This window comes from Bradysia coprophila (assembly GCF_014529535.1).
Source record: "Bradysia coprophila strain Holo2 chromosome X unlocalized genomic scaffold, BU_Bcop_v1 contig_39, whole genome shotgun sequence".
Classification (NCBI taxonomy): Eukaryota; Metazoa; Arthropoda; class Insecta; order Diptera; family Sciaridae; genus Bradysia; species Bradysia coprophila.
In genome coordinates, this window is record NW_023503329.1 from 1,058,089 (window position 1) to 1,084,720 (window position 26,632).

At 35.9% G+C, this 26,632-nt stretch overlaps 1 protein-coding gene across 3 annotated transcripts; it reads left to right on the top strand.

Annotated features, from left to right (window-relative positions):
* Positions 1-1,181: 1,181 nt before the first annotated feature.
* Positions 1,182-25,899, top strand: LOC119069731 (GATA zinc finger domain-containing protein 10). 3 transcript variants are annotated; one of them, XM_037173863.1, is made up of 7 exons: positions 1,182-1,405; positions 10,835-10,897; positions 14,240-14,402; positions 14,530-14,950; positions 17,204-18,925; positions 18,989-19,080; positions 24,190-25,899. In XM_037173863.1, the coding sequence occupies exons 1-7, from the start codon at positions 1,350-1,352 to the stop codon at positions 24,916-24,918; spliced, it is 3,246 nt and encodes a 1,081-aa protein (XP_037029758.1). In that variant the 5' UTR covers positions 1,182-1,349; the 3' UTR covers positions 24,919-25,899. The 3 variants fall into 3 exon arrangements, with proteins under 3 accessions (XP_037029758.1, XP_037029756.1, XP_037029757.1); XM_037173861.1 differs by having other exon boundaries at positions 17,204-19,080; XM_037173862.1 differs by lacking the exon at positions 10,835-10,897 and having other exon boundaries at positions 17,204-19,080.
* The last annotated feature ends 733 nt before the right edge of the window (positions 25,900-26,632 follow it).

Below are 26,632 nucleotides of genomic sequence, written 5' to 3' on the forward strand. Positions count from 1 at the left end.
CTTAGTCATGAACAAAAAAAAATCCAGAAATACCACGGGAAAAACCGAGAGCTTCTTCTCAAAACGACATTTTCAATTGAGACGCATTTTTGATCGCATTCAAATGTCTTATTCTTGAACAAACAAAACAAGACACGATATCTCGAATGGTGAACGTTCGCTTCATAACATTTTCCGTTCCGAGTATTTCTTCTGTTCCTTTCGGACATTAAATTTTATGTACTTTCTAATTACCGTTGGGAACGATAGGACGATACCACTGTATTCGATAATTACGTTGTGGGTTAGCACAGACTGTCTTCTGCTAGTGGTGTAATTTATCAACAGCATATGACGATAGCACTACACGATTTCTTTTTCTTTTTGTTTTGCGATACATCCCTTCCATTATCCACGAATGTATTCAATGTCTCATCTTCTCGGAATAAGATTAAAACAAATGATACGACTTTTACGGAAAGTTGTAGAACTGTGTGTGCTCCATTATATTGCCGAATCAATTTTCCCCGAAAAAGGACTTGTTATCGAATGTTGTTATTGCAAATAATTTTATACGAAATTGAGCCTACACAGAAATTCACTCAACCTTTTCCATTTGAATCACAGGACCGTACGTAGAACCGAAACGATTTCATGGCTGAGATGGGATCATAAAAATGTACCTGATCGCATCTATAACAAAATAAACAAATTTTCCTGCGAAAAACGATATAAATGTGATGAGTGTAGTACGTGCAATGTGTACGTACATGATACAGTCTCTCAGTTTACAGCTAAATTGAAGGAAAACAAGTAAATTTTCGTCCACCCAAATACCTTTGCATAAGTCGTATAGTGATTGGTACAAAATCTATTACTTCAATATTTTTAACATTCAAGCGGCTGTATAGATGAACGAAAAACAAGAAACTAAATGTTGTACAAAAATGTAATACGGCCCTGTCGTATTTGATGTCATTAAAATAATATCATTATTGGTCAATAAAATATCGATTCAAGCACCTGTCACACAAGGAAAAATCACATAATAAAAAAGTAGGGGTCGAGTTCTTTATGAATGGGATATTATACACATATAAGCCCATGGTAGCTCTCTCTCTCTCTATCTCTCTCTCTCTAATATCGTTATATCGTTAACTTGTTATTTTTGTGTTTGCCCCGTGTATTCAGCCGTATGTTTCATATAAGTACTTATATAGAACCGAAATATATTCCCTTTTATTACTTAAAGTTTGTTTATTCTCTCGTTGCCACTTGTAACGATTAGTTTTGGATTTTTTTCGCTATTCGTTTGGTGTATTTTATTGGAACAAAACATTAACAGTTCCCGGAGAAATTAAGGTGCAAATATGTTCTTCAAAAAGGATTATCATGTCAGCAAATTGGAGGAGCAAGTATGGAAAAGGTATGAAATTACTAATAGTTTTGCTGCCGCTTGATGCTCAGTATTATTTTTGCCGTTGTAAATATTGATTGAACAGTGCACCACCATATTCCATTCTCATTCATGGCATGTTTGTTATTGTTTTGTCATGTGTAGCCTTTGTAGTCGTGCCTTTGTTTATCAAACAATCGCTAGGTCTGTTTCGGATATTTTATAGTTATCGTGCCATTCTTTATAAATTGTTCTGAAGAGGCTAGTTATTTGCCAAATGTAAAATCTCAGAGCAAACTTCATTATATATTGGACACGAAAATGAGACAATCGTGACAAAATAAAAACTTATCGAAGAGATTTAATTTCATACCAATTACGTTATTCATAACTACACCCTGTGGTCGTCTTTGTCAGATCAAATAGCACTAAATCCTTAAAATCACTGACACTTCCCATCCCTATTTTTGAACTCGTATTTACCCTATTTGCGGACTCCGTATCCATTAAATCTCACACTGCCGCAGTGTTGGTACTCTATACTGTAAGCGATACGCTGTATTCGAGGAATAATGCCGATAACACCTGTTTTTTTTCTGAATGATGCCAATTATATACTGCATTATACACTCAAGAATTCGCGCCTATTCAACAGCCATTGTTCGTTCTTCGTCCACCTACACTAACAGTGAATGTATAATCCAAAACAACATGGTTTTCTATTTTGATTCCAACAAAGACTACGAAATAGTATATTCTGCACCGTGATGCACTGAGTCGATTTTTGTATCACTAGTCCTAGTTTTCCATACGAGCGGAGCGAGGTTTTTGGTGCAAACGTCTAATTAGTCAAAATAAAAATCTACCAAAGAGTTACTATGTGAGCATTGACTGTTTCTTTGAATTCCAATATTTCCATTAAAGTAGAAAGAAGCTTAAGAGTGATATCGCCAAATCTTCAGGTGATTTTTTAAACTTTGGGAACAAGCGGTCTCCGATTTTAATAAGTGATAGCTCGTTGGATTCGTCTTTCAATTCTAAGAAACACGTATCTTTCACTTTTTCTAAAAAAAATAGTTTTCTGTGAAAAGCGTTCAAAAGTGAAGACGTGTCAGAGGGTACCGAAAACAGTTTTTCGACAATAACTCAAGAAAAAATGATTTTAAATTGTTGTAATGTTGTATGAATGTCGGCCTTGGAAAGACCTACAGGTAGAGTATACGCACTGACTGGTGCTAGTAGATCCACGAGAGTTATGGCTAAAAATGTAGTGAATGTTCGGAGAGTCCGCCTTCTCTGCAGCTTCGATGTTCCACGAAACTGAGTGTGGGTGTTGTAGCTGGCCTCACCCACTATCGTTCCACATATAAATGAACCCAGTACTTTTGTGCTGCAAGCCCACAGAAGTGTTGGAAAAAAAGTTCGTGCCAAAATGCAGATTTTTTCCTTCTTTCCGGAGCTCTACAGCTGGAACAGCATCTGGAACGGTACTATGACAGTAATTTTTTATCATCAACTATTCTTTTACGTTATCAATACAAAAACGCGTCGCTATGCCACGAATATATCAGATCCAGTGTTAGTAATATCAAGAGAAAAATTATTACATTTTTCTCCGAGGATTTTAGTCAAATAAAGTGTTAGTTTTTCAATCGGACCAATATTTGCTACGTGATAGGAGTTTGGAAAACCGTTCGGTCCCACTTGATCATATCGTTTTTCCAAACTCCTATCACGTAGCAAATATTGGTCCGATTGAAAAACTAATTACTGTTCCGGAGTCCTGAGGTTATTTGCTATACGCTAACACTTTATTTGACTAAAATTCTGCGAGAAAAATTTGATAATTTTTCTCTTGATATTACTAACACTAGATCTGATATATTCATGGCATAGCGACGCGTTTTTGTATTGATAACGTAAAAGAATAGTTGACGATAAAAAATGACTTCCATAGTACCGTTCCAGATGCTGTTCCAGCTGTAGAGCTCCGGAAAGAAGGAAAAAATCTGCATTTTGGCACGAACTTTTTTTCCAACACTTCTGTGGGCTTGCAGCACAAAAGTACTGGGTTCATTTATATGTGGAACGATAGTGGGTGAGGCCAATACTATAACATCCAATACTCAGTTTCGTGGAACATCGAGGCTGCAGAGAAGGCGGACTCTCCGAACATTCACTACATTTTTAGTCATAACTCTCGTGGATCTACTCGCACCAAGCGATGCGTATTAGAATTGAAAGACGAATCCAACGAGCTATCACTCATTAAAATCGGAGACCACTTGTTCCCCAATCACATGAAGATTTGGCGCTATCACTCTTAAACATCTACAAGTCTCTATATTACGTTATTCTGGTCTATCATGACATAAAAGTAGATGTACGTAAAATTTTCCAAGCTTCTCATAGTAAAGTTCCCCTAACAATTGATATCAATTTTAAAGTTCGTTAACGCCTGAAAGTAATGGTAGTGCTATGCTGGTAAGGGGGCAATGGACTCAACAGTCATACAATCTCCATTTTCGGAACGAAAAGTTACATTCACCTAAAATATTTCTTTCGAACGTAAGCCTGCAGCCAGCCACTATTATTTCAGGTTTCCACATTTATCTGTATCCTGTCTGGGAATATACATCAGCATTTTATTTCGATTCCACGAAAGCAGCTAAAAATCGTAAGTCTTCTTTGTAGGTAATACTGCTTTAGCATTAGGATATGTTAAATGACCCGAACCACCGCATATTTTAAAAGATCAGGAGCTTATGCATTCATTTGTAAATGTGCGAAATTTCGTTGAAAAATAAAACAAAAATTATGAAACAGAACGAATGTTCGTATGCTTTTTGATGCTAATAATATAATGGTGTAACATCAAACGTACAAAATGCGATGTGCCATCGAATCCTATATTCAATGGTAACGGGTTTGGTATATCCATTTTTGAAAATTCTGATTAATTTTTCAGGCATTTTTATTACACTTTCCATAAAAGGTAAAATCCATTATCCTTAGCAGCCCCCGAAGCAATTCCATATTTGCTAACATGAAAAATGCACAAAAATACCTTCAATATGGGCTCTTTAACGCTAAACTAGAGCATTGTGAAGACAGGTTAATCCCATAAGAATAATAAACCTGGATTGAAGAGGTGTGTATACAGACTGAAAAATCTATCTTTGAGATAATTTTTTGAAAGTTTATCTTCCTTTTCACATAATAGATATAATGTAATTCTTTACTCGGTAAGCGTACATATCTTATGTAAAATTGTGGAGAGATTGTTATAGGAGAAAGGAACAAAAAAGTTGAAGTAAATGATGTATCGTGACCGGTGCGTTAGTGTTAGTCGTGATGCAGGTTCTACTTTCTAAAAAAATTTGATTTCCGGAAATTGTTTACAATATCTTTCTGTAATATATTCGGGTCGGGCTGTAACACCCCACTTATCAAATACACAACTTGGAACCTCGGAAGTAATATACTATCGCTGACACTAGTCAAAGCACCTAGCATAGTAGTAGAATATTTATTATGTCAAATAGAGTATTAAACTATGTACCACCTTATGGGAGGGTTAGGTACGTTGACTGATGAAGATATCAACCAATTTTATTTTAACTTCAAAAATCCATTCTCAAAGTAATTCTCGAGAAACCAGGAAAATTTAAGAATGTCGGCGCTATCATATCTCATCAATGTAACTCTATTCTTAAACCAATTGTGTGCTTAAAAGTGCTGAAGATGGAAATTGTATCAAGATTTTGCTGAAATATTTTTTGCTGGTACGCGTCAAAGCACCTAGCATAGTAGTAAAGTAGTATAACAGGGCTTATGTCAAGTGGAGTAGTAAATGAGAACAGTGTGCCGTGTAATTTTTCATTTTTACACATTTTCAAGGTCATGTCGTTAGTGCTCTCTATTTGACACTCGCAATATTATACTACTATGCTAGGTGCTTTGTACGTGTACATAAACCGATCATTACTTTGAGAATAGAAGTAACGTTTTAGAAGCTTGATCTTTGCTAGAAACAAAAGAAGACAGCATGATCTACATTTTTCTCCATTTGGTCAAAAATGTGACATCATAGCTTCACGGTTAAAAATCGATTTTAAGAATGTCTAGGCCAGAAATTGACATGTAAGTGGTAAGATTCTTTTTAGAGTAAAATCAACTTACCGGCTGTGCTTGCCCCACTTTCCCCTTTGCCCTGCAAACCAGAATTTTCATGTTATCCGTTTTCGTACTGTAATTGCAAGCAGGGCCTATTTTTGGAAATTTATTTGGAAATTTTTACCAAAATTTCCAAAAAAATTTCTAAAAAATTTCCAAAAATTGCGAAAGTTCAAAAGTCGAATATTTTCATAATTTTGAACGGTTTTGGTATTTTCTGAGCTCAACCTTGCGTTTTAGCCGGTTTTCAATGGTTTTGTTTGGTTCTTGACACACTCTTCGAAATATAATGATATCGAGCATGATTAATTTGAGCAAGAATCAAATAAAAACTTTGAGAACCGGCTAAAATGCAAGACAAAACTCAGCAAATGCCAAAACCGTTCAAAATTATAAAAATATTCGACTTTTGAACTTTCGCAATTTTTTGGAAATTTTTTGGAAATTTTGGTAAAAATTTCCAAATAAATTTCCAAAAATAGGCCCTGATTGCAGGTCTTATCAAATTTATAGAAAAATCTTTTACTTCATTAGTTAACCATTTCAGCTAACACCAAATATGTCATAGCTGTATGGCTTACTTTTGTCGTAGCTGTCGATAACAGATGGCACATCTATTTGCGTTATTAAATTCTAATCGCAAATTTAACATTTCTGACAATGTGTGCTGTTACGAACGTAACCGCAAGGAATTGCGTCACATTTTCCTCGATTCCGGTGACTTGTGCTGAATCATGCATTATGCTTTTATATGTTATTATTATATGCCAAATGAAAACACTTTCAAACTACTGTAGATCTTATCATTTTCCAGACGATATTCTATTTGTATATCGTTAGCGACGAACATTAATAGAGTAAGAGAGTGTTTATATGCTATCACCTCTATACCTCATGTTAAAATGCTTTCGAGAAGCAAACAGACAATTTTCCCTAATTTGGGTTAAGCATCTTAGTTTATGGAAATTGTCAATATGTCAAGCTCAATGACCAAATATTGAGATACTAATCTCTGTTGTATCTGGATATTATTTTGAGCCTTTAATTCCACATCTTGTAGAAACAAAATAAATTAAAAATCACTTTTGACAACTTGAAGGAATCTTATTAATTGGTTGGATCAAGAGTGCAGAATTCGAGTTAATTATTTACCTTTGTACTGAACGGCTTTCGATAGAGCGCTCTTCGATTGTAGTTGAAGTTGAAAGGCTTCGATTAGCTAGTGTGGCGTTTAACAGAAAATTGATTTGTAAAGTGCTGCGTTGTCAAGAAACACGCATCAAGGACGAAAACACTTCGGAGCTTTTCTTTGATTACTGAGTTCTGAGAAACAACTAAAATAAAGGGTGATGTAATCGTCACAATAACGATATAGCAAATGTGTGTTATTGAATCAAACACCAGCCGACCTTAGACAAAAGAAAATTAAATAGTTTACGCAATTGCTTGGTGGATTTAAAAAAACTGTCAAAACGTCCACTTTGAGTAATGGCCTCGTGCACGAGCTCATGTACGTACACATCTCGAAACAAAAGTGTGGCGAGCGGTAATTTACTATTGTGAGTGTTGTTGTTCTTTCATCACCATCAGATCGATGCAAATATTGGCACAACTACCATATTCACAACATAATGTTGGTTGCAAGGCGAGCGGGATAATGTTTCACATGATACTTTCCCTCGCCTGCAACTGGGTTGAACATTCTTATAGAGAATTTCATGCCGCTCCGATAATAATTATTTTGTCCGAAAATACAAGGGAAAAATACCAATGCGACTGCGACCTATATTAACCGTAGAGAAAAGTTCCACAAAACGAACAATTTCCAAAAATTTATCCGTTCATAATGGGTGCATGTACTTGTACAATGAATGTTTGAAAATATCATAAACGGTGAACAATCGTCAACATGTCTAAATACGAATTGTTTAATGTGTTTGACCTCATACATATTATAGTAAGTATAATTAAAATAAATTTTCCAAAGAACGGGTACAAAATGGCACGAATAATATTAGCAGTTGGATGTTTTGTGTGCCAGTATGCAGTTAGGATGTATCGAATATTTAAAATGAATTGTGCAGTATAACATTGTGTAGAAAATGGAGCGACTGACTGACAATACCTTCTCCGAATCATGTTGAAAATTGCTCTTTTATTAGAAGACGTTCAATCTTCTCCGTTTTGTGTTCTTCACAGCCAGAATATAGAACCGTAGATATGACTTACATTGCATTTACATTACTGTTGACAAAAGCTTACAAAAAACGTAATATCCATTCATGAAGAGCAGCTTTTCTGTTGCCAACGATGTTATACAATACGAAAACTTGAAAGTTTGCTAGCTGACACAACGAAATCGACTTACGATATTCCATTACTGCGCACAAATCTGCTATTCAAAGACTAACATAGTAAATTGAAATGAAATCGAATGTCGACGTTTTAAGCATACAATAGGTAATCTGCCGTGTATACCTGCTGTCACGGTGAGCTTGAAAAAAAAATGGGAAATCTTTTTTTGTCAGCAAAATTATTCTTTTTTTGCAGCAAATTTATTCTTTTAGTTCAGCAAATTTATTGCTATTGTGACCAAATTTAATTCTTCGTCTGCAAATTTATTTTTTTGAAGCAGCAAATTTAATCTTATTTTGTCAGCACATTTATTTTTTTGCAATCTGCAAAATTAAATATTTTTTTAGCTATTTTTTAGCAGCAAATTTATTTATTTCTATCAGCAAAGTTAATACTTTTGTCAACAAATTTATTTATTCGTCATCAGCAAAATTAATTGTTTATTTTAGCTATTTTTTAACAGCAATTCTATTGATTTGCAACAGCAAATTTATTCTACTTTTGTCAGCAGATTTATTTCTTGTCATAAGCAAAATTAATTGTTTATTTTAGCTATTTTTTATCTATTTTTGGTGAAATGGATTTTCATATATTCTTTTCGTCACTAGTGGTGAAATGGACACCAAAACCCAATGCTTATCGAGCAACACCTCTAACCATTCGGCTATTGAGATATATAATCGCAGTGTAACAATTTCAAAAGTTCATTTTTCGCAGCTGGTTGCAGAAAACGTTGTATGCAACACGTTGTGAAAGTGGTAGTTTTTGTCACATGCTTCGCTCGCTTCGCTCGCTTCGCACGTTTGATAACATTACATCTAGTGACACAAACTACCACTTTGCGCAACTAGCTGCAGAAATTACTATTTCACGTCTTACGTCAACGTAAATAGTTATTGACACTACACGGACAATTCATTTCTTTTTACGAAATGGACACCAATTTTCATTGCACTTAAAAAGCGTTTTAACACGCCGAGCGATCCGGCCCATTGCCCCGGAGCGAAGCGGAGGGCCGCAATGCGAGCCGGGCGCCGGAACGGTGTCGGTAACTTAGGAGTTAATTTTTTTTCTCTCGCATCGTCTAATAATTAGTCTGTGTAATTCATTGCCCATAAAGAGCGTTTTAACACGCCGAGCCATCCGTAAACTTAGTTAAAGTGAAATTATTATGAAAGGTGTGCATCCTAGAAATTACGCATAGCGAAATTACGAAGCCCCATTCAAATCGAGGGATAAATGCTTTTTTAGGCACTAGGTGTGTAGATTGTCACTCGATACCGCAGGTCGAGCGTGACAATACACTTCGTGTGCCTAAAAGATCTATCACCGAGTTGTGTACAACTTTTTTCGCAATAAAGGCAACGGAAAGTTCTACTTTTCGTCGCTTGTTGAGTTGACGTTTTCGTGTTAGTGGTGTTAGTGATATAATTTTATTTGTCCTACTGCGGGACATATGCTGATTGAAGATAGTAATTTTCCTACTTATAAAAAAATAAATTTGCAATTGAAACACTAATAAATTTGCTGACAAAAAGCAATAACTTCGAGGTATTAATTTTGCTGTTCGAAGGCATTAAAAGTGCATATTACAAAACAATAAATTTGCTGACTACAAAGTAATAAAGCTGCCAGGGATTTGCTGCAAAAGAATTATTTTTGCTGCTTAAAGTCAGTAATATTGCTGCTCAGAAAGCAATAAATATGCTGTTCGAGTACTAATAAGTTTGCTGAAAATAAGACTAATTTTGCTGATACAAAACACTAAATTTGCTGATACAAAACACTAAATTTGCTGATAAAAAAGATTAAATTTGCTGCTAAAAAAAATAAATTTGCAGAAAAAAAGAATAAATTTGCTGATGAAATAAATAATTTTGCTACTAAAAGAATAAATTTGCTGACAAAAAAATAGATGCCAAAAAAAAATTAGCTGAAAGTTGATGTACACAAAATGTTATGGCTGTTTATGGTAGGGGACTAAGCCCCGATCATTATTCAATGAAAATTATAATCGTTTGTACTGGAGGGTTTTGAGATAATCCGTATTTTTCATACATTACCCCGTTAAAATGTTTTACAAAAAAAACATAGATTTTTCGGAGAGTTTTGGCAGAAACTTAATAGTATCCGTTAGCCTTGGTCTTATCTTAACCTTTCTAATGATATCACATACAGCATATTCCTTATGGGTATACCATGAAATATGTATTTAATCAAAATGAAATGGAGCTATTTCTTCATTACTTTTATGTGTTTAAGACGAATCGACACAACTAGTTTTATTACTAGTTTATCTTCAGAAAAAACGGTGACACGTCCTACGACCTGGCGTTAGCTCCGCACTAATAAAGCTTGAGGGATACGCCCACTTTGCATAATATTCCAGAGAAGCGGCCACATACTCTAGTCATGTTGAGGAACCATATTTTATGCTCCGAAGAACATTTTGCATCGATTTGGGAAAAATGGTCTGGGTTAATTGGTATCCGCTTATAACTAATTGAGTTGAAATATCGGATAATCTACTTTCCTCACTATTCAATACAAGCACAAATTTAGAAAAAAAAACTTTCATCTTTGAACAAAGGCATTAACAGGCATTCCGTTGCCAAGCAAGCATATCGTTTTATTAGTTAACTTGTTAAAAGTTTCCACCTGAATCATATATCTAATAGATATTTTCTATCAAAACATTGTATTTAAGCACTGCTTGTCGGAAACTATACACATTTGCAACTTTCCATCATCTCGCACGCCCTTCATTTGATTGGGCTATATGTATATGTTCTACATTCCATTAAATAATTGATGCAAAATTTTAGAAGTTATCGAGATGTTAAGAATCGCCTGATTCAGCTTAATTAATTGATAAGTTCTTTGTCAGTTTGAAATTGAAAATATTGAAAAAAATGGCTTTAATTACAGTGAAATGGAACGACAGGAATTGGAACACAAATTCGAGCTATTAATGCGGGAACGTCATAAATGGTATATACTTTGATAGTTATGTTTTGATTTTGTATATGAATGTTGTTTCATCACATAATACAATTTAAAATAAAAGATTTAAACGGGAGAAAAAATGGCAATAAATCTCAAAATCATTAATTATATTTGCGAATAGTATGTCCTACACCATTTGCACCCGGGTGTGAATTGTCATACGCTATTTGCACACAGGTTTCAATAGTCATACCAGGGTGCAAATAGTATATTGTGCTCCATTTGCATCCGACTGTTTTAGTTCTGCCATGTTAAGTGAAAATAACTTATCGCATTTATGTTTCAGCTTTTGAAGAGGCTTGAGTTTCTTTCGTTTTCCGAGGGATTCTTCTGCAAAACAGAAGACCGAAATCGGACGCATTTTCTATTGGAATTTTTTACATGTTCCCAGTGATGTATTTGAGCCCAGAACCAAAAACCACTTTCAAAAAAATTCTTCGAAGCTTGTGTGGCTGGTAAGAGGTCATCAAAAACCGAAAACTTGCACATTTCTTACGAAAATTTCTCCAGTTACACGAGCCGTACAGGGTCGTGTGGGGTGTCATTAGAAAGGTAATTGCATGTACTTCCGGGCAAATAGCGTCTTATTGGGTTCAAAATTCATCCACACTGAGATATGTACAGTTCAAGTTTTCAACCGAAAAAGACTTACACTTTCCTTACAGAAATATGTCGAGGTACACGAAACGTACATGGTCGTGTGGGGTGTCATGAGAAAAGTTAATTGCATGTACTTTCAAAGCAAATAGGGTTTTATTGGGGTTTGGAAGCATCTACTACTAATTATGAGAAGTTGAAATGTTTAAGTGCTTATATTGAATCACAAATGCAACCAAACTTCCGTAACCTCTATTTTCCCCGAAAGTATATGCAATTACCTTTCTAATGACACCCCACACGACCATGTACGTTTCGTGTCCATCGAGAAGTTTCTTTAAGAAAAGTGTAAGTTTTCAGTCTTTTTTCGGTTGAAAACTTCAACTGTACACTTCTCAGTGTGGATGAATTTTAAACCCAATAAGACCCTACTTGCCCCGGAAGTACATGCAATTACCTTTCTAATGACACCCCACACGACCCTGTATGGCTCGTATAACTGGAGAAATTATTGTAAGAAAAGTGTAAGTTTTCGGTTTTTGATGACCTCTTGCCAGCCACACAAGCTTCGAAGAATTTTTTGAAAGTGGTTTTGGGTTCTGGGGTCGAATACATTAAACATGTAAAAAATTCCAATAGAAAATGCGTCCGATTTCGGTCATCTGTTTGTCAGAAGAATCCCTTTCCACAGAAATCTTTCACTTTTCCAATGGAATCCAAAAGAAGCTTTCGATAGCTGTACAAAGCAAATGCGATAAGTGGTTTTAGCTTAACATAGTAGAGTTGAGGCAAGTTCATTTTTCTTTTATCAGTCGACCAATACCGTAAGTCTAATTTCTCATGCAAATTATTTGTTGTCATTTTTCTCGAAGATGTTGATTATGTAATACGAACACATACTATATTTATACCCGGGATGAACAACTACTATTTGTACCCGGTTGCAAATATCATCAACCGTTCATAAATACTCCGATGGAAATTACGTTAAACTATGCTCGTACGGTGCTCATTGACTGTAAGTCGCATAAGTTTGCGATTGTGTAGTAGGAGAACTCTGGTTGTATAGGTCAGGACGAAAACAAAACAAAAAATCGAAAAACAATGCAGACATTTTGAACTTGCTGGGAAGGAAATGGCGGTTTGCACGAACTATATAAACTGTTTTTGGGTGTAAACTGACCTAACAATATTATTTTTAGATAATATGTGTGAGTTTATCTGGCAATCTATGGACAATCCTAAAACTCTTCTGAAAATTCGGAAATGTCTAAAAAAACTGACTTTCGAGAAATGACAGAACAGATTTGACATGATTCAAGTTGAGTGAAATTGTTTGAAAATAGATTTCGTCCAACTTTAAGAAAGAGTGGGGCATCCATCGGACTTAGTACATCACGGATTCTAAATAATCTGTAAATTGACTATTTGAAAGTCACGTAATCACCCGCAAAATTGCAAAATTTCTGAGTGGAAAATTTTCCCTAGGATTTTTTGCAACAACTTCGAGTTGCCTTCGACCCGACTACACGGAAAATCCGTGAATTTCGATAAAGGCTGTGTAACTTATAATATAGCTGTAGTTTTCATAACATAGCTGCAAGACTTATAAAAATATAGCTACTAAACGCATATTCTGTTAATGTTGGTTATTTCCATGCAATATGAGTTACACAACTATATTATGGATTACAGAGCTACATTATGCACCGTGGAAACATTTTATAGCTAGGATCTGTATATTGTGGCTGTGTACTCTATATAATAGCTGTGTAACGCATATTTGACGTATGAAAAATATAGCTGTGTGCTGCATATGAGAAAATGTGTGGGACCATGCATTCAAGTCATGATTCGTGCTGGTCGGACTCAATGTTAATATACAAACAAAAACTGTTCTAAAATATCTTGGCTGATTGTAATGAAGCTTGATGATCAGGTTATAGTAATACCTTTTCAATACAGTCATTATCCGTAGAAACACAGACGAATATCAGAAATTTCACTGCAATTGAATTCGTGATTCTTCGCGCGGTTTCAATTCACTTTCTTTCAGAACCTAGAACAATCCTTGTAGTGACAACTCACAAAAGTGAAATATAAAAACTACACACTTGAAATAGGCTGTGTGCCGCATAATATAGCTGCAGGATTTATATTGCCGTAGCAACGCTTCGAAATAAGAACATGTTAAAGCACAAGCAAAATTAGCACATCAGCAGCGTAGGTGACGGTCGGATTCTCAGGTTAAGCATCAATCGGCGCGGTTAGTACTTAGATGGGTGACCGCAAAATTCATGAAAGTTTGTGAAAAAATTTTATTTCTCGTGATAGATTTGAAATGTGGCTCACAGCTATAATATAAATTACACAGCTATTTTAACTACAATCTTTGCAATATACATTACACAGCTATATGCCAAAAAATGGGGGTGCTAAGTGCACTTATAGCTCTCACAGTCTCACACGCATATCAGGATTTTCCGTGTACTAACACGCTATCTTACTATCTCGACAGGACTTACTTTCTGTGCATTCCCTTATTTCAAACTGGTGTGTACGAGTCTCTCCACTTCCGCCTTCACCTAGTTATTCATACGACTCGTATAAATATCTGGAATTAAACTTTGTCGAATTTTATAAAAATTTTAATTATAAAATCATCAAATAGAATATAATAACCGGTAAAAAAACTAATTTAAATTTAAATGAAATCTTGTTTTCCATCAGTGAAAAATCAGCAATTAAGGCAATCAAATTGCGATATGAACAATTTTTGGAAGAAGATCGTCAACGAATGGAACGGAATAACAATTTGTTACGAATGCTGGAACGAATCGACTATCAGGCAGCAACATTGGCAGCGAAGACTGAACGCTTGAAATTGCTAAAGGTATGAAAGAGAGAGAGAGAGAGACAGACAAACCGTTGACGCGGTGCGATGATAAGACGTGGCGTATATTTTGTTGGAAAGAGAATTTACTAATTCAAATATAAAATTCATTATATTAACCGAACAGGCACAACACGAATTATATTTGATGAGAAATTGGAATACACAGCGAGCGATATTGCCGTCATTTGAATCACCAATGCCGATAATACAGCCAGCGACAGAGAATTTGCCAATAAATTTTACACAACACCTAATACCCTCACAACATCATCTACTATTACAGCAGCAGCAGCAACAACAACAACAACAGCAGCAGCAGCACCACCATAACACATCAGGCACATTGTTATCATCTTCAGCATTACCAGCACAACAGTCTATTTGTTATCCACCCTTTAAAATACCACCGCAGAAGGGTGATACTAATGAGAAATCAGATTTTCTAAAGTACCTCTCACAAATAAACCAATTTCGTCACATCTATGACAAGAATGGTATGTCTGATAGTACTTATCAATCGGATTTGAGCGTAAAGGGTATAGAAGGTTCGTATAGTATATATATAAAGAATTGAAGTTGATACGATATTTGAAGAACGCTTTTCTCTCTCTCACTCGGAATTGGAATGGGGGGGGGTTTCTTTTTTGGAGATCTTTTGTTTTATATTATGTATTTCGGGGAGGACTATTCACATCACATCTATATGTATATATAATGGCAGTAACCATGACTTTGTTAAGTTTGCTAAATTCAAAAAGGAAATGTATATCCGAACAAGCCGGTGATTTAATTTAATTGAATGGAATATTTTCTGACATTGAAATATTGCTGAGTGTGTATACACTGTATACGGTTAAAATAGGTGTCGGTTATTCTGTTACATTTCACCACAAAATTGAACTCGGGAATCATTCAACAATTATTTTTATTTTTCATTTTGATTGGAAATCAAATCGTTCCGTCTGACGGCGATTCGAACATAATGCGAACGGGATTTATAATTTTCAATTGCCAAAAAATATTCGACAAATTGAAAACAGAATTGTTGGGTTCATGGCGTATTTGGTGAGCTTATAAATAAAATCGGGGACGAAAATCGAATTTGAATGAGTTGCGAAACATACTAGACCTAGAGTGGTCTTACATAAGTCTAAGGCCCCGTATACAATACCGATGAGTGAAATAAGATTGAAGTGACAATGTCAAAGTATAAACACACTGAATATCATGTGAACCCTCAGCGGATCAGAAAAATAACGGATCCTCACTACAGATTGCCTTTACCCAATGAAAGTCTAGAACAGGTATGGTCGATCGGCGAATTCGTCTTAAACGCACTCACATTTTATGTCAAAATAATATGAAAATGAGTGCGTTTAAATACGAAAATCAAATTTTTATGTCCTCCAGGCGGACAATAGACCATACCTGTTTTACACTTTCATTGCCTTTACCGACTTAGGTCAATTTTCGATAAATAGTACCTGTAGTTCGGAGCATGTAAATCAACGCACTATTGCTAATATAATTGTCTTGCGCTTAGTAATATCTTTCGTTAAAGTCATTTTCGTAAAAATTTTCATAAAAATTATCGGTAAATTTTGCAGTAATTTTTGACCACCACCTGGTCATTTGGGCCAATGCAACGCACTTCAAGCAAAAGTGATCATAGTCGACAGCTGTCAAATAGAGTACTGTTTTGTATTAATCGTTTTTAATAGTGTTTTTATGTTGTGTACCACACTGTCAAGTTTCAGCACCCTATTCAGAGTACCACTCATACTTGTAGTGCTTTGGCCAGTGCGAAACAATGTAAAAATCTGTTCATGTAAAATAGAGTACTTTCTGCAGCTGACCACTTTGACCACTATTTCCACATAGACACTTTCAAGGCACGAAACATGTCAGATATACCTGAAACCTTAACTGAAAATGCCAGAACCTTTTTTGACCTGAACCAACGCACTTCAAGCGAAAGTGGTACTCTAAATACGGTACTGAAACTTGACAGTGCTTCATACAAAATTTTACACTGTAAAAAGAGTGGGGATAAAATTTCATACAAAAAGTACTCTATTTGGCAGCTGTCATCAATTGCACTTTTGCGTTGCCTGAACCTGATTCAGTCAATTTTGACTTGAGATGAATTTACCTTAGGCATGGGTGATAATGATAATGATTATCGATAATTATCGACTTTTTTTATCGAAAATTATCAATAAAATATCGATAATCGATAATTATTGATATTTTGATAATTATCAAGATTTCGATATGATTAATCGATTATCGATAATTTCTTTCGATTGATATTATCGATAATTTTGAATGTCTTTGAATTTACCTGCAACCTGATAATAGCGATCAGGTTAGACCCGACCTGAAACCTTACATTAAACCATGAAACCTTACTTGAAAATTTGTATGAAAATTTCAGGTCGACCTGAAACTAGCCTGACAGCTTCAGGTCAGTTTCCTTCAAAAATAAAAACATGGAATTTCAAGTCAGACTGCACGCGAGTCTTAATTTTCCACGACAGTCACAACGCATCAAAAGTTATCTCTGCCTGAGACTTATATTTTGAAGACAGTTGTAACTGTATGCCGTCTAGTCCTGCCAGAGATTAGAGTGATGTTCTGAGCCCTCAAATGTAGCAAAATTCTTCAGTGCGGTTTCAGTAAGAGGGACGAATTTCACATGAAATCCCTACCAACTTTGTTCCATCCACAATTTCTGCATGAGAATATTTTTTTTTTCAATTTTAAAGATAACCCCCATTATTTATATCTTTTTCCAGATCCACCTCCAACCGAACATCCATTCAACCGAATCAGTAACGTATCTCAAATGCCTCCGTATCCAAATGCCTACTATCAAGATCAAATAACTGCTATTGACAGTCGGTTTTACGGTACCAATAAATTCATACCGCCATCCCATCCTATCGAGCATCGGAATTCCGAAATTTATGATTACCTCCAACAACATCAATATCAACCGAAACAGCAACAACAAAAAAACGATACGATTAATAATCGAACCGAATTTACGGAGGCCATAAAACCAAAATTAACAAACGATGAAATCATAAAAACTACCCGACATCATGCCACCGCCACCACCAACGTTGCCCCTACCACTTCCAGTTACAAAAATTCGGCCACAACCAATGATTTTCTGGTAAATAATTCATCCAACACACAACCGGATATAAATAACACCGCAGTTTCAATTTCAAACACGTCCGCTAATGCTAGTGCAATAAATACGAATGGTGTTATTAAAGCCATTCATCAAAATAAGGACGAAAATTATGTTCCACCAGTGAGATTCCAACTGAACGACAATGATGCTTTCAATGCTGATGATGGTGAAAATATTTCCGGTGTTGCATATTCGAATGCCATCGGTTATGTTAATCGAATGTCAAAGATAGAAAGTCCAATACGGCAAACATCCAATGAAAATGCCAGAAACAATCCAATGGCAATTGATGCCGTCGAAGGGATGAAAGAAGCAGAAAACGAACATGAAAAATTGACTCAACAACAGACGAAAAATTATGAGTTCAATGACGTCAGACCAGATATCGATAAAATCGAAGAGGTTATTTATGGCGAGAAAATAAATTATCTGGAAATTGAAGAGCCAATACAACAACAGCAGCAGCAACAACACCATTCAGCTGAAGAATTTAATAAACCTAAACACATCATGCCATCATCAACTGTGGCACGAAACGATGAGAATGTCGACATTGCTGAAAGTAGAGTCGTAAAAGGTATGCAACAACTGAACATTGATGCATCCGAAAATGATGTAAGGAATTCGATGGAAGCTACATCGCTTAATGAAAATATGACACCGACTCGACCGGATGGTGACGTCCATTTGCCAGATTGTCCGGCTGACCTTCGCATGACCGCTTCGAATGTATATGAATCTCCGGCTAATGCACGAATGCAGCCTAATGACGACGTTAATAAATTCGATCCCATTTACTACGGAGAGACCGAGACAAATTTCCCATCGGGTCAAGACATTAATAATCCAACGTACACCGAAGAAGCAAACTACGAAAACCAATCGAGTAATGCAATTCATTACCAGCAACCTCAACCGCAAAATATTGACCATGAAAGTATGTCGAAAGTTTATCAAAGTCAAGAAGTTAATTATGGACTGCCAGTAGCTGATACGGAAGACGTTAGTCACGCAACATCTTTTCAACCAATGCAGCAAGGATACCAGCAAACAACAACACCAACACCGCAACAACAACAACAGCAATTGCCAGGAAATTACGACAATACGTTTAACCATGAAAATCAATACACTCATGGAACGCAGCCGTATGCTGGCACCGAACCACAACAAGAGTATCAGGATAATGAGTATAGCGAATACAGTAATCAACCCGAACAAACAGTGGACTACAATCAATCAGAATATTACTCAACGGAACAACAGTTAAACGAGAATGGGAATTCATCATATCCTGCGGTTGATAATGAGAACGGTAATTATGATAAGCAACAGTACCAACAAGTTAACAATGTTTCTGAAGAGGGCATCTTTCAAGTGCCGTATTACGGAGGAGAGGGCAATGTTCACGATGATGCGAATACAAATATGGTTTACGGTGGTGAAGCGGCGGATAATCAACAGTATCAGGTAAATTATAAATGGAAGCGAGGAATGAAGAGTATCTTTTTGTTAAAAAACTGAAAATCATTTACGAAATTTATTCGTCCGAATGGGCTGTGAATCGCTTTTTGTTTGGACATATTTAATCTCATTTGTGGTGTGGATGTGTTTGGACGCTATTGTGTTTCAGTATATATATATATAACGTTTCGGTTCCATTCACTATTGTTTCGTTGAGGGTCTTGTGTTTCTCATTGTGCGTCGCGCAAATTGTACAATTTTACAATTTAGTTAAATTTCTGTTGTTAGGATGAATCGGGATTATTTGGTATTTAGAATTCAATCGATTCTCGACCCTACATGGCCCACTGACCCATCTAGCCGCGCAATAGGTATTCGATTCCATATACTACCGTACAAATGATGCCCATCTTTTTCCATAGCATCCCCGTCCTTCCACAGTTGATTGTGTTTTTTCAGATTATCTTCTCTACCATACCCTGAACACATGCTTTGTCCGTCCTCCTCATACTTACCTTTACACTACCTTCGGAACAACATCGTACGCAAAATTTATGGATTTGATCGTCAACGAAGAAGAGAAAAATCTGCGGTCTATTGAAGTCTGATTGGATTATCGTCTTTGGCCTCATTTCTAATTGGCTCAGGAATTATTTTCGAATCGATGCAGTAGGTCGTACAGGAATTTCAAATATGAGGCACGGTGAGATTAGGGTGGGTAGATTTTTCGCGTTGATTTTTTTTTACATATCTGACACCTAGTTGAACGCACAATGGTCCAGAGAATAAGGTAGAAATATTTAATTATAAATTCCTTAAATTCACTACCCGCGCTTGTGGCGATTTTTGATTTTCGTGGTAGTAGAGTGAGATTGCTTAAAACGTTGAATAGTTTCTCTGGAATGTGTGAGGTGAAACCATTATTGTTGAGTTGAGTTAATAATCTAACAATTCAGCTTTAAAATGGCTTGTTGGAAATCTACAATCTCTTGATAAAATCTACAAATTATATATAGTGTCGTGTGAGGTATAGGTATCTCGTGGAGAATCTAGGACAGGTACGCAATATCGTTGAAAAAAAACTCAGATTTTTTTGTTAGGGTATAAAAGTGAACTAGTTTTAGAGTACAGTACACGTCTAGTTCGAACAAGAAGACATAAAAGTGTGTTTGTCATCTTCATCTGCAGGGATGCATGTGCCTCACTATTGTCACTTTTAGCAACTAATTTTGAAGGCGACGATAGTGAGGTACTTTTTCAGCCATTTTCCGATTTTGTTCAATTTTTAACTCCGTTTTTTTCGCCGTTGCCTATTAAAACGATATTGAAAGTCTGACTTCTATGTAAAAATCTGCCTGCGCGCGGCGCTCCTACTTTCAGCATATTTCGTGTTCCTACTATTCTGATGAGGAAAATTCATCTAGGACCTCAACCGTCTCTGAATTTTTCGATTTCGATTCTAGATTATCACATATATATGTGAACTTGTAACTTGTTGACTTTTGTCTTTCCAATCGTAATTTCTAGCCTTCTAAAATACTAGGCCTCATCTTTTGGATGGGTCAGATCCCTTGACTGACTGACTACTTTTCTCAAGAAGATTTTTGTAATCCGAGCAAAAAAAACCACTCTAAAAGTATATAAAAGTATACCAGGGTATGCGTACCCTACTTTCGATACAAAACACGTATATGAGAAATTCCAGCACTTGATCATATACTGGCTCATACGTATTTTCAGTACTTAAGAGGCATCGATGATTTGCTGAAAAGTATACATTTGGGTGATTTTTAAATACTGTCTTTGGTGATATATTTCCACCAAAATTATCATTTTTCAAGTATGTACGACCGCAATAACGACCACGAATGTGTTAGCTTTCAACATAAAATAGATTTGGTTGTAGCAGTTTGACCAACCCTGAGAAAACTGAGCAGTTTATGAAAATTTCGGTACACTGGTCACTTTTTTCAGAACTGGTCAAGTGACTACAACCAAATCTACTTTCTGTTGAAAGCTAATACATTCGTGGTCGTTATTCACGCCGGTAGTGCGGTCGAAATTCAAAATGGAAAGTGCGGAGGTCTTTCTAACGTAGCGTCATTTTCATACAATGAAGCGTTGAAATGTATTTTTCGGTTCACTTTTTCATCGAATCGTTCACTTAAAATTCAAATTTTAGGCACACTTACGGCGTGAATTGCGGTCGTGTGTTTTGAAACAAGGATTCTGATGAAAAGATACCATCAAAAAGGCAGCACGAGATACAGACCCTGGAAAGAGGCGAATTTCTTGCTTACATATTGAATAAAAATGAAACTCGTGTGATTACGGCCCTCGCTTCGCTCTGGCCGCAAAGGTCACACTCGTCCAAACTTTAATTTTTTCCTTATCATCGATATAAAGATATTACACACACAAAATTTTGGAATGAATCCTAGAATATTACTCCAGTATATTCCATTAACGAGCTTAACCCAAAAATGTCTTTCTTAGTGGGATAATTGTCTTTTGTGGACCATTAAGAATTACTCAACTAATAACACGATAATATCACGGGACGATACAAAAATTCTTTTAGGAATATTTCTGAGATCCCCCGACCGTCATAGCACAACTTTGAACTTATCATCGGGAATGGAATTCCCCGTCGAATAAAAAAAGTTTTTGAAATCCGTTGAGGATTACGTCAAGCTATCGTGTTATCTAGGAACGAGACAAAAATTCTTTTGGGAATATCTCTAAGATCACCAGCCCGTTACGACCCATCTTCGAACGTAGCCTTCGTAATTTTATTCCCTGTCGATTAAAAAAAAGTTTTTGGAAATCCGTTGAGGATTACGTCAAGCTATCGTGTTATTAAGGAACGAGACAAAAATTCTTTTGGGAATATCTCTAAGATCACCAGCCCGTTACGACCCATCTTCAAACTTAGCCTCAGCAATTTAATTCCCCGTCGATTAAAAAAAAGTTTTTCGAAATTCGTCGAAAACTACTCGAGTTATCGTGGAATCAAGCGACCAGACAAAAATTCTCCTGAGAATATCTCTAAGATCACCCGTCCGTTATAACCCATCTTCGAACTTAACCTAAGGAATTTAATTCCCCGTCAAATAAAAATTTTTTTTTGGAAATCCGTCGAAAACTACTCGAGTTATCGTGGAATCAAGGGACGAGACAAAAATTCTTTTGGGAATATCTCTAAGAACACCCGACCGTAATAGCCCATCTTCGTACTTAACCTGAGGAATTTAATTCCCCGTCGATTAAAAAAAAGTTTTTGAAAATTACTCAAGTTATCGTGTTATCAACGAATCATCAAAGTGTGACAAACATTTTCTGTATTTAAGGTTTTTGGTCATACATTCATGCATTTTCAATCATAGTAGTGATCATTGTGTGACAAACATTTTAGGGTGTTTATCATCCGTAAGACCCATGACTTTCAGTCAAGGGAATTATAAATGTCCTGACCTCTATTCGACAAATAATATTAATCTTGGTTACAGACGGCAACATTTAGTTTATCCTAAAAGAACCTATTCCACATTTTCACACATTCAATGGAATCCACTGCTTATACACATGTGTAGTAAACTTAAAAGTTTTGAGTATACATCATGAATAGTAAATAGTCAGTCGAATATGGCGAATTCTGTGACCTTGTCCTGTGTCGGACATTTTTCGTTATGGAATTGCTCGCAAACAACAGGACTTTCCTTAGAGTTTTGTTAGTCACGGAGAAGGTCATGGATTGATTCTCAAGCTAATTTAAATTTGGTAGAAATCGTTTGAAATCCACTGAGATTTCATAAATTTTTTAAAGATGATAATCGCAATTAATGGTCGAATAAGCATTTGAAATAAAATTGCTGCAAAATCTCTAGTTCTCTACAAACGAATTGGTAATTTTTCGAAAAAAAAATCACGTTATGCAACTCATAATTAGCTACAGTGAACGACATCTCAAATGTCTCACTGTCTTTTTTTTCAGAGAATGTCATTGTGAATTTGCAATAACACAATAAAATTCTCAGAAAAATTTGACAGTTAGACATTTGAGATGTCGTTCACTGTACTAATGTATACATTACTATAGTAATCCACGCCCTTGTGTGACAAACAAACTTTGTACGAAAATATCTCGAAATTCATTATGGTTCCCATTTAAATAAGCAATGATCTGTCTAATGTGTAGTCTTATGTAAGGGTTAAAATGGTGAACAAAATTTCGATTAAAACAAATGAAGTAAAAGATTTTCCATCAATCCGTTGATGAAAATGATTAGTGCTGAAGGAGTGAAACTTATCTGATAGATTTTGACCTGACTTGATTTGACGTGAGCCTGAAAGCCGAAAACCTGACCTGTCCTAAATTCAACCTAAACTGATCTTCCTTTACCAGTTTTATTAGTTTTTATTATTATTATTCCTGGGGTCCGAGCCTTGTTCATTTGTGAAACCACGAAAATCGCCTAATAACCTAAATCGTAAAGCAATTTTCTTCCATCGATTTTTATGACACAATTCCTTTGGTGATTATCTTCGAAAATGGAGGTTATCTGCTTATTCATAGCAAACTATTCCAATTAACAACATTTTACAATGATTGCTCACCGAAAACTTATACTATCTGCCAAGAGAGTCAGAGTGTAGAAGAAGAAAAAAGCAAACAAACTTTTATCCCAGACGACTTATGTGATTATGCATGACTAAATGTAAGATAAATAGACCCATTACATAATCATAATCAATTTATACGGAAAACGGTCACAAAGCATAAATACAACCAAAACTTCTCTACGAAATGAATTAGATTTTATTTGCCGAAAATTCATAAAGTCCATTAGAGGCTGGTTGTGTGTATGGATGTTTGATGTGTGTGTGCGAGTTTGTGTGTCTGGTGGCTTTTATCGAGTATATTATTTTGCCGATGTTCAAATTATAAGTTGCCTGTAGATACTAACATGTAGAGTGTAGAGTGTGTCTAAAAGACGACGTAAATAAATTTGTAGGAACGTATCGTATAACAAAGTTTAAGATCTTATTTTGCGCATAAACACACTGAACGAACGAGAGTTAATCAAAAAGTTTTCCTTTCATGTTTCACATCAGGATCAAACCTATGACAACCAAAACCAACATTATCAACAACAGAATTTGGAGCAGTATACACCCGATGGGCAATCGGAGAGATATGCCGATGGTCAGGAATATCAAGAACAGCAGCAGCAGGAGCAACAACAACAACAACCACAACAGCAACATATAGAAAATGTTGATCAAAATTACGATGCTATGTACCAACAATTTACACAAGACCCGAATTACAACCAAGGCGAATATGAATATCCGCAAGAATCTCATCCACCCACCGAACAATATTCAAGTAATGCGTATTACAGTGAACAGCCGGGCGAAAACTACTATTCCGATGTTAACCAGATGCCAGCAAATACCTTAAACCTATCTTCCAATAACGTTCAAAATTCGTACATGAAATCGGATGCGGTTAATGAAATCACCCAACCGCCGACATTAACAAATGTTCCCGTTAAACATGCCAACGACTCACAATACGAAAATAAATATGCACCAGATGGGGGCGAAGAAAGTTCTTCAACCACTTATTCGGAGAATGTAAATATACCGCAGCAGATTTTCAACGGCGCTGTGGAAAATATGCTTCCTGTGGGCGGTGAAGGAAATATTATTGGCAATGCGGAAAGTCGAGTGAATGTGCCACCAAATTATTTAGAAAGTGAAACGGATGAAAGTTCGGCGGCTCAACAAGTTAAAGAAATGGTAAACGATGAAAGTGATTTTGATTTTTCGGCAAATTAAAATATGAAAAATTCAAAAAAAAAAAGAAAACGAAAAGAAGAATGAAACGAACGAAAATTTTGATTGCCGAGCTAATATTAAATCGAATGAAAAATTTAATTTTATGCTTCACACGTTCACACCAGAGGGTGGAAAGGTATTTATTTTTGATTGTGACCCGTACGCAGTATCAAGTCTCACGAATTTGTCAAGTTGCAAGGGAATGGTGAGTCCGTCTAATGATTCTTGCTTATTAATGACACAATCAAAATATCGGCGCAGGTAATCAGTCTCTACATGAAAAGTAATTGCCACCAGTCACTGGCAATAGTACTTTACATGTAAAAACAAATTACCTGCCGAGCAGAGCTTTCGAAAGTTTTCAGCTTCTTTTCGATTAAATTGGAATAGTGGAATACAGAAGATGCTTAAAGCTCTCGAAAGCTCTTAAAAAGCAAAGCTCTCGAAAGCTCTTCAAAAGCATCGACACAAATACAATTCGGTGTATCGGCTCCACATGGCAGTACAAAAGAGAGAGCAATTTTCGGAATTCCCTGACCTGCCTGTCAAGAATAACTCATTATTAAAGAGTATATTTGGGTCAATCCTCGCTGAGTTAGTTCTGGGCCAGCCTTTAACGTTAAATATAACACAATTGAGAACAGTGTAACGAGTGTTTGCAGTATATAAGTGCACCTCCATTTAATACGGTTACATACTGGTCTTACGCCAAAATGATCCGAGTTTGGTCGTTTAAAAAATAATTGGTTCAAAGTGAAGCATATCTATTGATTGTGTAGTTAGAAGCACAGGCTCTTAACTTAAAGCTCGAGGCAAGTTGGGATACATTCGTTGCGCAACCAAATATAGTTCCGCGAATATAATTCCACTCCGGGTAATTTTTCTATAAAATAAAGTCAACTACGACACGTTACAATGTTCTACCATAGCCTATTTTAGGAATTAAATTCCATACAATTCTTGAAAATCCTTAAATCGAAGAAATTACAAAAATTATTTCCAAATATTCATAGGTCCTATTTTTAGGAATTCGTATCTTAAAAAGTTCAAAAAATTCCTTACAGTCGGCGACTTTCAAATTAGTGATGCATTTTGTTTCAGCTGATCCACTCAGACAATCAAATGAACTAATGCTTGTTTATACGGGTGAATAATAGTTATTTATCTACCAAGGTAGGTATGAAGGTATTTTTTTGCACTAGATGTCAATTGTCGACCCGAGGCGAAGCCGAGGTCGACATGACGTCGTGTGCGAAAAAATACCGGCATACCTACCGTGGTAGATACAACGTTTTTCGCAATTTCGGGGCATAACCACCTTTCCAATGCAAAACATGTCCTACATTTTGTTCCAAAATTCTTGTGTGTGCAGAAATTCATTTGAACGATCAAGAAGGCTGCGTTATAATACACATTGCAATGTGATGTAAAGAGACGCGTTGAATGAAATCGAGTAGTCAATGCTTAGTATATACGCTTCAACAATACGTTCGGTATAATTGTGTGACTCCATAGCCGGATGGCTATAGTCGCTGCTTTGTGATCAAAAACCTTTTGGTGTCGGGGGTTCGATTTCTGGTCAATGCAAGATTTTAATTTATAAAAAAAGTTTACATCGCACTGTGTCCGGGAATACAGTGAAATAAATACCTTCAAAACGACATTAAATGGATGCATGGAAAGGATTATGGACCGGAATTGCGAATAACCTTGT